The sequence below is a fragment of the Zalophus californianus genome, chromosome 10, assembly GCF_009762305.2.
Source record: "Zalophus californianus isolate mZalCal1 chromosome 10, mZalCal1.pri.v2, whole genome shotgun sequence".
NCBI classification, from domain to species: domain Eukaryota; kingdom Metazoa; phylum Chordata; class Mammalia; order Carnivora; family Otariidae; genus Zalophus; species Zalophus californianus.
This window is the reverse complement of record NC_045604.1, coordinates 27,635,281-27,648,520: the sequence shown is the minus strand read 5'-3', so window position 1 is coordinate 27,648,520 and position 13,240 is coordinate 27,635,281. Positions and strand designations below refer to the sequence as shown.

Genomic DNA, 13,240 nt, shown 5'->3' with positions numbered 1-13,240 from the left:
GTATTGCATAAAAATCCTAGTTTTAATAAAATAAATTAGTTATCATTGCATTTACAAATGTGTATTATAGGATTTCTTTAGCAAATTCCTTCTATAGCACTTAGAAAATTCATCAGACTTTGATTCTTTTTAATATTAAAATGAGGTGCCATTAACTTCTGGGAATCCACTAATTCAAAGTTCATTTTTTTTTTAAAGATTTTATTTATTTATTTGAGAGAGAGAGAATGAGAGATAGAGAGCACGAGAGGGAAGAGGGTCAGAGGGAGAAGCAGGCTCCCTGGGACTCAATCCCGGGACTCCAGGATCATGACCCGAGCCGAAGGCAGTCGCTTTAACCAACTGAGCCACCCAGGCGCCCTCATTTTTTATTATTATCTAAGGAGGGTGAGAGGAAAAAATGAACTCTTAGCCTTCCTAGAGAATCGGATTTCTCCTGACTCGAGGAAACAAAACCTAACAGATGGACTTTTATCCTACCACTTGGCTCTGCTAGGTATTTTCTAGGAGCTACTAACCAGAGAATTCGACCACTGGAAATTAATGCCTTGGGCTTCAAAGACATCTATACCCCCATATTGGACTTCTCACTCCAATTGTCAGCCTAAGTACAGATTTCTATTCAATAAAAACTCTGCTAAACTATTGGCACTATGATTTAGCATTAGGATTGACTAAGATCCTTCTTGCTGGGGTAAGTCACTGAACCCTTGCCCGCCCACCGGTAGTTTCCCCTCTGCTAGGTGAAAAACAACTCCCTCAAGGGGAGTTCATATGTCTCTTCTTCCCACTCCCTCATAACCCCATTAGGCACTTACCATCTGCCTCCTGCTTATGATCGCCACCGTTTTTTTCCACTTCCTTTCTCATCCACTTCCTTTTTGATCTAATTTTAACTTAAAAGGTTTAATTCTTTTTTCTAATTTCTTCACTTTGAATAAGTTCATTATTCTCATTATACTCTCTAAGTTTTGTCTTTTTGTCTGTCTCTACCACTACACACTGTGAATTACTGAAAACAAATGTATCTTACTCACTTTTGGGTCCATAGCATCTGGTACATATAGTTCATTGAGAATATCTACTGCTGTATAGTAGAAATTCTCAATAAATGTTTGTAAAATGAGTGAATGAGTAATAGAGAAGTGTTCTACAGAAATCTACTTTATTTCCAATTTCTGCTTATTCCACACTCTCTTTAATAGTGACTCTTGTGACACCTGGGTGGCTCAGCTGGTTAAGCGTCTGCCTTTGGCTTGGGTTGTGATCCCAGGGTCCTGGGATCGAGTCCCACATGAGGCTCCCTGCTCAGCAGGGAACCTGCTTCTCCCTTTGCCTGCTGCTCCCCCTGCTTTTGCTCTCTCTCTCTCTCTCTCTGGCAAATAAATAAATAAAATCTTTAAAAAAAAATAGTTGTAAGACATCAGAGAAACATAAAAAAAAAAAAAAGTGACTCTTAACCTTTGCGATCATACACTGAGGAAGGTGGCTAACTCCCTCCCATAAAAGTGCAAATAAATTTGGCATATAATTTCAGGGCACTGAGTGAAACCTTTGGAGCCAATACTGACACTTGATTAAGATGCCCTGCTACAAAAAGACAGTAATTCCACCTTGTTTTTCCCAGGTTCTGTAATGGCCCAGTCTTAAAGAAACCCGAATACCAAGCCAAATTTGTACCTGAATTTCATCACACTTGATTAACTTTTCCACCTCTCCTTGACTTAGAAGAATGAATTCTTCATGCTGTACCACTTCAGGAAAATGCTTCTGGCTAAAAACCTCAGCTGCTTGCATCAGGTCAACACAATTGTGAGTTTCAGCAAAATCCCTGATACCCAGGCAATTGGAGGGGTCCAACTGACTTTCTAAGAACTCACAGCAGGCTTGCTTCACACCTAGGACAAACACAGACAATGAACACTTCAGAGTACTTGACCAGGTGTGAACTGGTCTACATTCTTGGATCAAGGTGTCTTCTCTACACGGTAACAGAGGAATCCTGGCTCAACAGCTGGTGATCAGATTAGAAATTTTATGCTTAAGGAATTCAAATGCAATTTCTGTCTTATGTGCTATGTGACCTTCAAAGAAGGCCTTTACAACTATGTCTCTGTTTCAGCTTTAAAATAAGTATAGCAAGACAAATTGTTTCGATGGACACTGGCACAATTAAACAAAAATGCCTATAAAACTCTTGGGAATCAAGCTTTTATAAAATCAATCACAATTTAACATAATGTACCTAATTTCTACTCCATATGCAAACTTACTGAAAGACTCCTATGAAGGAAAAGTAAAAGACACTAACACCAATCTCTTATTTCTCTAATTGACAAGTTCAGAGTATGAATCTAATGTTACAGCTGTGCACTAATGCAAAAGCTTCACACTGTTTTCAATCATGTATTAAAAAGTGAAAATTTTCAACCATGTGTTTCGAAAAACTGAAAATCATAGAAACATCAGAGCAAGTTAAGAAAGACGGGCTGGGAACAGCAATATTTAATCTCGTGAAAACATTATATACTTTCATTTTTGTATGTCAATTTAAATTTTCAACAGATAATTTACATGATTGAAAAATTAAAAGTACAAAAGGGTTTGCCATGGATAATCCCCCAGCCTCCCTATCCACCTGGCCATCTAGTTCCTTTCCATGTAGCCTATGAATAATATCAGTCTCCTGTGTTTCCCTGTAGAGTTACAGTGTACATATATGTAAGAAAATGCGTCTATAATCCCCTCTTCCATTTTTTAAAAAACATAAAAGGTGCAAATGCTCTCTTCTGAAGAGCCAAACACTCACATGTGGAGAGGCTCTTTGATACTGTGATTGAAATCTGATCTTCTGTGCCACAAGCAGTAAACGTGAGTGCCCATGGTCTGTCTCCATAATTTTTAGGATTAAGTTTACATCATTAATTTTAAACACTTCCAAGGCTACCTTGGCACGACAGCAACTTTAACATCCGTACCTTTCAGCTGGAGCAGACAGGCTGCAGGGAGCAGTTCCTGCACGTTCTCCACTGTCACATGTACGGTTTCAGTGTACACAAAGTCCAACAGAATTTCCATGGTAGAAGCAGTTAAACCTTGAATATCAACATAAGGTTTCCCCTTCTCTGAAAGCTGAAAATTCAAAGGGTATGAAATAATGGTGGTTATAATTCCACGAGATGAAGGCAGAATCTCATATCCAAGAGCTTGAAGGGATGTTAATATTAACTGAATACACAGCTTTAAAAAATTATGGTCTAATTTGTTTGATTTGTATAAAGCAAATATGGCATATATTTGTAGCTTTTCAAATTGGGGGCAGCCGTATGTAACCCAAGAGCACACAATGAGGTGACACTTTGGAATATCAATGTTACCAGTGAATAATTTAAAACTCTGCTTTCATAATAAAACACAGATCTATTACAGAATAAATGCAAAAATTCCGTGAACATGCTGCTGGTGTCCCTCAGCTTTTAAGATAAAACACAAAATTTCAACGAAATTTCATGCTTGTAGAGGACCCTATGGCTTACAGCTCCAGACCCTCCAAGATTACTCAGTATTGTTCTATTTGTCCTTAGACTACATTTGGTAACGACGAAAACATGCAAGTCATCTTAAGGGGCCTTCTACTGTGACACTGAACATAACTAGTTTGATACTTTTTTTTTTTTAAGATTTTATTTATTTATTTGACAGAGAGAGACACTGAGAGAGGGAACACAAGCAGGAGGAGTGAGAGAGGGAGAAGCAGGCTTCCCGCCGAGCAGGGAGCCCGATGCGGGGCTTGATCCCAGGACTGTAAGATCGCGACCTGAACCGAAGGCAGACGCTTAATGACTGAGCCACCCAGGCACCTCTGTTTGATACTTTTTCAAAATAATGGATCGAGTCTATTTCGGGATTACTGAATTGTTAGTGGCCTACTTAGTCCAGAATATATCCTTAGAGTAATGGGTATCGAAGAGGCCAGATAATCATAGAAAACTGTTGACTAAGAGTAGAAATCTTCAGTTTTACAGGACAGTAAACTACCTGAAAATTGACTGCCTTATGAAAATTTTATTACATCTGAACCTTAGTTAGAAATTCAAATTATTCACAAAACTCCAGTGCACTTTCATTACAAACTAAATGTCTTTATCAGTTTTGATTTCTCCATCAGCCCAAAATAATAATAAAAAAGTATTCTCTACCAAGGCCAATAACAAAATCAATCCCTAACATTAAAAATGTCACTAGTACATCATTTTGGAAAAGTGTTTTATTAACATTGCACATAGTAAAAATATTTGCAAACAGAAATATATAAGTACATCTATTCCAGAAATTTCTTATTCAACAAACCATATTCTCATCAAATAACTATTTTTTAAATATGAAAATATTTCACTATTTATTGACTCAGAGCAATTTATAGTATCATTTCACATTTATATTTGCTTTACAATTTTTCCAAGTGCTTCTTATCTACTATTATTTCACCTAATTCTCACAGCAACCTGGTAAGGATTTAGAGGTCTGGCATTATTCCCATTCAAAGAAGTTATGCGACCTAACCAAGGTACTAGTTAAACCTCAGGTACTAGCTAAAACTCAGGTCCTTTCGTCTCACTCAAATGATCTTTCCGTTGGACCACATTCGAGCGTTTCAGGGCCAGAAGAAAATAATGAAACCATGTAGTTCAACTACTTTATTTTAAAGATCAACCCAGTGAAGTTAGATGGTTGTCATGGTTCATGCAGCATTGCTAAGAGAACTGAGCCTAGGACCCAGATCTCTGGACCCTCTCCTTTGTATCAATTACTCTTAAAAATAAAGACAAAACCATCTGGCATTTTCTTGCCTAATACCAGTTTTTAAAGAAAGACTATAACATAATCCCTGATGAGAAAAAAGAATTCTTTTATAGAACTCTATACCAATTTCAATGTGCAGAGAGAGTAAAGACAGACTAATTTCCTCAAGCTGACAAAGAACAGGATGTACAATATATAATTAGTAGTCAGCAGTCCTGATCCATTAGTACTTCATGCTCAGCAGCTGCTGAGAGAACCTTCCTTACCCAGTTAAATGCCAACTGCTTCTGATGCTCTTGGGCAGATACTTTTTCTGGAGGACGATATAGGACATGATCTGTGATGTTATATTACACAAGAGCATTTTAAAATTAGCCTGAATTAGCAGGAATGATCTGTCAGGTTTCCATGTTTTTCCTACCAGCCATGTGACTGAGCATTGGCTCAGAGCATCATAAACTATTTTGGCTTTGAAATTATAGAATATAAAAAATCTACATATCAGAGGCTGAAGAAGCACAGTTAATTAAATTTGTATAAAGCAAATAAGATTTGTATAAAGCAATACAGCATATATTCATAGATTTTCAAATATGGCATATATTGTTCAGGTTTAGAGTCAGAAAATTTAGGAATAAACCCCATCTTTAGCATTTACAAGCCATGTGACCTAAGGTGAGTCATTTAACATCTGAGACTTTGTTTCTTCATTTGTAAAATGAGATGGTAACATCCAACCCTACGGTGAAGGACATACAGCCATCACTCTCCTATTCAGATCCAATGGCAAAATCTTCACTAAGGTGATGAGATTAACTAAATACTGATGGTTAAAAAAAAATTTTTTTTTAAGATTTTATTGAGAGAAAGAGCGCGCGCATGAGCAGCGGGGAGAGGGAGAAGCAGGCTCCCCTCAGGGCAGGGAGCCTGACGTAGGGCTCGATCCCAGGACCCTGGGATCATGACCTGAGCCTAAGGCAGACGCTTAACCGACTGAGCCACCCAGGTACCCCCCCCTTTCTAATTTTTAAAGGAGCGCCTGGGTGACTCAGTTAGTTAAGCCTACGACTATTGATTTCGGCTCAGGTCATGATCTCAGGGCCGTGAGATTGAGCCCTGTGTCGGCCTCCCCGCTAGACATGTAGCCTGCTTAAGATTCTCTCTCTCCGTCCCTCTGCCCCCTCCCCCATCCCTGCTTGTGTGCTCTCTTAAAAAATTTTTTTTGAAAATAGCGTTTTTTAAAAATAACGTTAACATAATGAGATATTTCAGGCATATGTATAAGCAGAGATACATGATATAATACACATTGGTGTACTCTCACTCAAGCTTAAAAAAATTCAAGAGCCTGGGTGGCTCATAGGTTAAGCATCCAACTCCTGATTTCTTGATTTTGGCTCAGGTCATGATCTCAGGGTTGTGAGATCGAGCCCTGTGACAGGCTCCATGCTCAGGCTTCCCTTCTCCCTCTACCTTTACCTGCCCCCTGCACCCTGCTCTTGCACTCTTTCACTCTAAAATAACTAAACCTTGAAAAAAAATTCAAGATAATTGATTTAAATTTTAAAAATCAGACTTGAGATTTTTGAAAAATAAAAAAGCTGCAGTGCTCTCTGCTGTTTGGCTTTCTAAGAGCACTTCACAATACATTCAACAGCCTTACTCTTCATTTTAAGTATTCTGCCAATTACTAAAGCAGTCTTTTAAAAAAAGATTTATTTATTTATTTATTTGAGGAGGGGAGGGGCAGAAGAGATTCTTCAAGCAGACTCCCAGCTGAGTGGAGAAGAGCAGGAGGGGAGGCCGACTCCATCTCACACCCATGATATCACAACCTGAGCTGAAACCAAGAGTTGGACACAACCAGCTGAGCCACCCAAGCGCCCCTAAAGCAGTCTCTTTCATTCTTCTCTCTCTTTCTAAAATATTTTACTTATTTATTTGACAGAGAAAGAGAGAGGGGGAGAGAGAGCCGCACAAGGAGAGGTAGGGCAGAGGCAGAGGGAGAAGCAGGCTCCCCGCTGAGCCGGGAGCCCGATGCGGGGCTCGATCCCAGGACCCTGGGATCACGACCTGAGCCGAAGGCAGACGCTTAACGACTGAGCCACCCAGGCGCCCCTCAAGCAGTCTTTCTTAATACCTATATGCACCTTTTTTCTTGTCGAGTCAACCTTTTCCTTATTCCCTTTAACTGCTTATACTCCACAGTCAGCATCTTTTTCCAAGTTATACTGCATATACCTATACAGTCACGAAGTCATTTATTAAGTCCTCCTCCTCTCATTTGAAATTACTCTAAATCTACACTGGCAGAATGAATGTTGATTTTCTTCATATATTATTAGGTGGAGTTGGATGAGGACTGAATCCTACTCTCCTTTCCTTCCCTCCCCCTTATCCTCCTAGAATTCACTTTAAAATCTTAAACTTTAGAAGGAAAAAAAACAAAACAGGAAAACAAATTTTAAAAATAAGTAAATCCAGTAGCTGACATTTGTGTTTTACCACAGGCCAGACACTGTTCTAAACACTTCACATGTGATTTTCTCAAATAACTGTCACAATAACCATATGTGACTGCAATTGCTAGTACCCCTAATTTAGAGATGAGGAAACTAAGACATAGTCTAAAGGCAGATTTTGACCAGAGTCTGTCCGCTGAACCACCGTACTATAGAAATTCACCATTACATCAAACTTTTACTATTTTATTCAATGAAATGAGACAACTACAAGGTTACAAGTGTGAATTTCATTTGTGAGGCATTAAATTACCACTTACCTCACTGGTGAACATGGCGCAGAAGTAATCGCTACAGGCAGCTAGCACAATCCGATGGGCAGGGAAGTCTTTCTGCTCTACTCTCAAAGTCACATCACAGAGGGTATTGCTCTTCCGGAGAGAGTTCATTGAATTGAGGATGGATTTAGCGTGAGTATTTGTCATTATGTCTTTGGGGGCCATAATGCCTCCCATCAAGCAATATGGAGAAAGAATGAAAAGGGGTCCTTGGATTCTGCAAGTACAAGAGAAAAAAACCCAGAGCACACCTGAAGGACGAGGAAAATTAAACATATTCAATTACCTACACAAATAAGGAGGCTTCCTCAGACCCAAACCCAAGTAGAGAGTACTCCTATTACTGGTCTTAACCACAACAATCTAACCACAAACCCAAGTAAAAACAATCTCTTCCTCCAAATTCCAATATCGAGTGCCCCTGCCACTTGACATTTATTATAATCAATACTCAACTGTACTGTAAATAGAAAAAAACCCATACATACCTTGCATATGTTCACAACGCTGTCACAGTCTCAAATGATAAAATGAAAAGACAAAATTTCCTAAAGGTGTGACATCACTATTACTTAATATCCATAAGTAGATTAAGTAGGTATTTAGAGGATAGGATTCTGTTTTATGTATTTTTTCCTATCCTAGCAGGTGTACCTTAAATGTTTAGAAATCAAATGTAAGAAAAGAAAAATTGTGTATTCAACTTAGAGCAATAAAGGCCAGAGTCAGTGAAAATGAACTTTTTTCTAAACAAGTAAGCAAATAATTATTATGACTTCCAAATATATCTGGATTTCTTCTTAAAAATGACATTTCAAATGAGGACCCGATACCTACCCTGAATAATGGAAACACTGCAAGCTTACCTATGATTAAGTTATTGAAGCTCTTTAAGGGTCTTCCTACTCTACATTAGTAGCAAACATCCAGTAGTAATTCTTCTACACTGAAACCAAGAGCCTGATTATGAGGATAGAAACCTATTAAAACTCCACTACTGATTTTACTGCCATAGCCAGTCACTTGCTAAGTTCACTTGTATGCATCAATTAAAAAAACTCAGTAATACATTACATATTAAAAAAACCCAATGTACTTTTTACTCTCTTGATTATTGACAGGCTTTAGTGTTTTTTTGTTTGTTTCAAGGACAACTTCTGGGGAATGAAATGGGATGGTTATTAAGAAAGTCTTATTTGGAATCTATAACTTTCTGAGATAATCTAAGGGGGAAAAAAATCAAACAATGATCTTCAAGAGTCCACAACTCACAACCGGAATTTTTGAAGAGCACAAACGAGATCCTAAATTCTCATCTACTTCTATATACAGTTAGCATTATTATTTTATAAGCACTCTAGATATAATCTTTCCAACAACCGGCAAGATCCATTTTACAGAATAGGTGATTCACCAAAGCATATGACGTTTTTCAAAAAGATTTTCCTTAAGTCTATTTACTTCCAATTCTGAAGATGTAAGAAAAGTCTGAACAGATGCCCATTTACTGTGAAGATTTTCTGAGGAGTTACCACAGGGCTGAGCCTAGGGCTGGGTTTTACAGTTTCAGTGTCAAAACCGACAGTAACCTTAATTCAGTGTAGTCTTCCTCCTTGGGGACTCCTGCCTCATAAAGCAAAATCTCAGCCCTATCTTTCACTCTCACATTTTTGGAACTTCCGTTAACATCTGAGCAGAGGGGTTCCACCACGGAAGATTCAGGGAGGGGGCGAGAGCGGAAAGGTGTCAAATTCTAGAAAGACTAAATTCCAGGTGGGAGAAGGAAAGACAGTCTCCCCTCCTGACAACACCGGGAACAGCGCGGGCAGCTCCAGGTGGAGATCCTGGAGGGGCGCAATCAGAGAGGGGATGAGAGGAGGGCGCTCCAGGCCAGGAGCGCCCCCGGCCCCGCAAGCCTCCCTCCGCTCACCGGCGTCTCTGCGTTCCACACCAGAGGGAGTCGATGGATGGGGGAAGGGCCGTAACCGGGAGTCGGGAGCTAGGAAGGAAAGAGCAGAGCTGCCTGCCACCGCCTCCTGCGACTCACCTCCGCTCGCGGGCCCACTCAGCCACGCCGGGCCTGTTCCCCGCCCGTGGGAACTGGGTGGGGCGCGGGGCCAGCAGGCGGCTCAGGAGGAGCCCAAGCGCCGCCGCCGCCGCCCCGACCCGAAGGCTTTGGAGCCGTCACCGTGGTCTTCCAGGATCTCGCCTCCTGGGCCGCGCGACGTGATGACGTAATGCAACTCGAGGCCCGCCCTCCTCCCTGCCGCGAGCTGCGTCACGTGGGGAGGAGGCGTCACGTGACCTACAGGTACCGGGGTGCCGGGCTTCCGCCCACTTAGAGAAAGGTAGAGGGAAAAGGTGGGGCACAGTGGGGTCCGGCAGGGAGGGGCGGGGTGTACAGTTCTCTTGCCGCGTGATTGGCTGAGACCAGATTCTGCCCCAGTCTCCCGAGATCCAGCAGATTGACCGGATTCCACCTTTTTTTTTTTTAAGATTTTTTTTTTATTTATTTATTTGAGAGAAAGAATGAAAGAAAGAGAGCACATGAGAGGGGGGAGGGTCAGAGGGAGATGCAGACTCCCTACCGAGCAGGGAGCCCGATGTGGGACTCGATTCCCGGACTCCGGGATCATGACCTGAGCCGAAGGCAGTCGCTTAACCAACTGAGCCACCCAGGCGCCCTGGATTCCATATTTCTAAACGAAGGAGCTGGTTGCAGGAAGTATGTTTTACCTGGCGGGTATTCAGGAACCCTCTCTCATCGAGAAAGCCCATGGGGGCTTCAAATTTCTTTACGTCCATTGTCCACAACGGCCTTTTCCCGCGGACCATGGCTGTGGGGAGAATCCTCTGAGCCCTGCGATCCACTGACCTCAGCATTCTGTGCATCATAATGGGGCCCATCATCACCCTTGAGGTGGTTACTCCTCTACTTCTTGCCGTGCAGGACAATGTAGTGGAAGGAACTTGTGGTCACTAGAAGTTGGACGTTGTGAGGGAAATTGCGAAGGATCGTATGGGAAGTCCCAGTAGTCATCATTTCCCCTCTTTCTCTTCTGCTGACTTTTCACCAGCTCGCGGGTGCTGAGTGTTAAGTTTAGGAATTGTGCTTCTAATTGATTTTGGCACACTTATCTTAGTGGTTCAGAGGAGAATGAGGAACTATCAACTTCCGTGAATGTCCAAACTATTTTTGATGATACAGTACTTCCCCCTTATCCAGGGGGGATATGTTCCAAGGCCTCCAGGGGATGCCTGAAACCATGGATAAATGAGTAATACTGAATACCCTATTTATGCTAGGTTTTTTTTCCTATACATACGTATCATGAAGTTTAATCGTTAAGTTAGGCATAGTAGGAAATCAACAACAATAATAAAACAGACTATACCAATACACTAAAATAAAAGTTGTGTGAATGTGGTCTCTCTCTCTCTCTCTCTCTCTCTAAAATTATTGTACTGTATCCACCCTTCTCCTGATGATGTGAGATGATAACATGCCTACATGATGGGATGAAGTGAAGGGAATGATGTAGACACTATGACAGTGTTAGGCTACCAACTGGCCTGGCAATGTGTCCGGGGACCATCTGGTTCCAGACAGCAATGACTACTGCTAACTGAAATTGTGGAGAAGGGAGAACCACTGTACTGTTTTCCTTTGCAGGACCTTTGATTTGTGGATAATAAAATGATAACCAAGTGGGTAGCAATCTAATTTTACATAGTGTTTCCATCTTTCATATCATCTCTCTCTGATCAAAAAGTATCCCTGATTGGGCCACCTGGGTGGCTCAGTCAGTTAAGCATCCAACTCTTGGTTTTGGCTTAAGTAGTGATCTCATGAATCGTGAGAAGGAGCTCCACCTCGGGTTTGGTGCTCAGCAGGGAGCCTGCCTGAAGATTCTCTCCATCTGCCAAGCCCCTCCCCCCCCACCCCCACTGCTTCTTGCTTGAGTGCACATGCTGTCTCACAAATAAATGATCTTAAAGTATCCCTGATTTACGCATTGTGTGGGCAAGCGGGATTGACACAAGTTCTATTGGGGGTATTTGGGAAAAGTGAACCAAAATGATGACTGAAGATAACTTTAACTGAGTGATTTTCATAAATTTATCCCTTATATATACTCACGCACATGTAAAATGATGTGTGCACCAGGTTGTCTGTAGATTAGATTGAAAACAAACTTAACGTCCATTAGCAGGGAACTGCTTCAGGAAGTGTGGAACATCCATACAATACAATATCATGAAGTTGTGAACAGTGTGTATAGGTTGCTATTATTTGTGTAAAAGTTTGGGGAAATATTAATATTCATATTTGCCTGTATATGTACAAAATGCATCTGGAAAGATACAAAATGTTAGTTTCTTTGGAGTGAGGAACTGGTTGGTCATGAGATAGGGTGGAAAGGAGATTTTTCCCTCTAGAACTTGTGCCTTTTGAACTTTTCATCATGTGGATTAAAAATATGTCCAGTTTAAATAAAAAGTAAAAATAGGGGCACCTGCCTGGCTCAGTCAGTGGAGCGTGCAACCCTTGATCTTGGGGTGGTGAGTTTGAGCCCCATATTGGGTGTAGAGATTAAAAATAAAAACTTTAAAAAAGGAAAGTAAAAATAATCCCATGTTTTCCAGATGCAAAATAGCACTTTAATGATATTGCTTAATTCCTGTCTGCTAAATTGAGAATTTTTCATGATGTGAGAGGGAACTTAAAAAAAAAAAAGTGGCTTTGTTTAGAATATGCCCACACTTTTCCCAGAGAATAAAAGATGGAGAAACTGCTAGCAAAAAAACAGAACACTGAGGGAATTAGTTCAGGCTTACCCTACTTTCTTCGGGGATACAGTCTCAGCACGTTTTGGGTCTTTAAGTCATGGGGACACTATCCTTTCCCCACAAGAATATTTCTAGTCATTTGTATAACTGACCTGAAACCCTACAGCCCAAACTTATTCTGACTTTTTTAGGCCCATTCTGGAGGGTTAGGGCTGGATAGGGTGAGTCAGTCAGTCCAGTTCCATACGTCATCCTGCCTTTATGGTTTGGGTATTTATATTAAAGGGTTTCAGGAACAGAAGACAAAGAATTGGCCTTGGAACTTTAGATCAAGTACATAGAATATAGGTTGGAATCTCTAAAACCAGCTATGCAGGATACATTGCATTTTTGCACCACCAGAACATGGCAGGCAAGAGAATGTACCTCTTAATTATTCACTGAATGTGATCAAAGCAGGGCCCCAGCCACTGCTTTGAAATTCATCACTGAATTTGCACGCAGGTCATGTCTCCCAAGGGCTGTTTCCTGCCCCTTGCTGGGGATAGGAGAGATGCTAAGGCAGACCCTTTCTAGGGGAAATGGGACTCTGTTGTCAGGGGACTTTGGATCAAGGCCTTCTCCTAAACAAAGGGCTTTGCTGAACCTTTTTTTAGATGGCAAGGCAGTCTAGGACGCTTCTCCCAACCTTCTCTCCCTCTTTCCTTCAGTGGGGGTCAGACCTGCATCACAGCCTCATGGCTCTCCCTGCCTTCTCTGGCTCCCTTTATATTTTCTTTTACATATAAGCATTTCCCCTAATGAAATCCTTGTATACTTAATTTCATCTTGGAGAATGCTTCTGTG

General features: G+C 41.1%; 1 protein-coding gene across 1 annotated transcript in view; it reads right to left on the bottom strand.

The window, feature by feature from the left end:
- KLHL12 (kelch like family member 12) overlaps positions 1-9,826 on the bottom strand; it is a 29,212-nt gene extending 19,386 nt beyond the window's left edge. Inside the window, exons 1-4 of the mRNA XM_027611310.2 lie at positions 9,651-9,826; positions 7,586-7,820; positions 2,979-3,132; positions 1,681-1,898 (exon numbers count right to left, since the gene is read on the bottom strand). Of these exons, the coding sequence (XP_027467111.1) occupies positions 1,681-1,898; positions 2,979-3,132; positions 7,586-7,780 (567 nt within the window). The 5' untranslated portion in view covers positions 7,781-7,820; positions 9,651-9,826. The remainder of the gene's footprint in view (positions 1-1,680; positions 1,899-2,978; positions 3,133-7,585; positions 7,821-9,650) is intronic.
- Between the last annotated feature and the right edge of the window lie 3,414 nt (positions 9,827-13,240).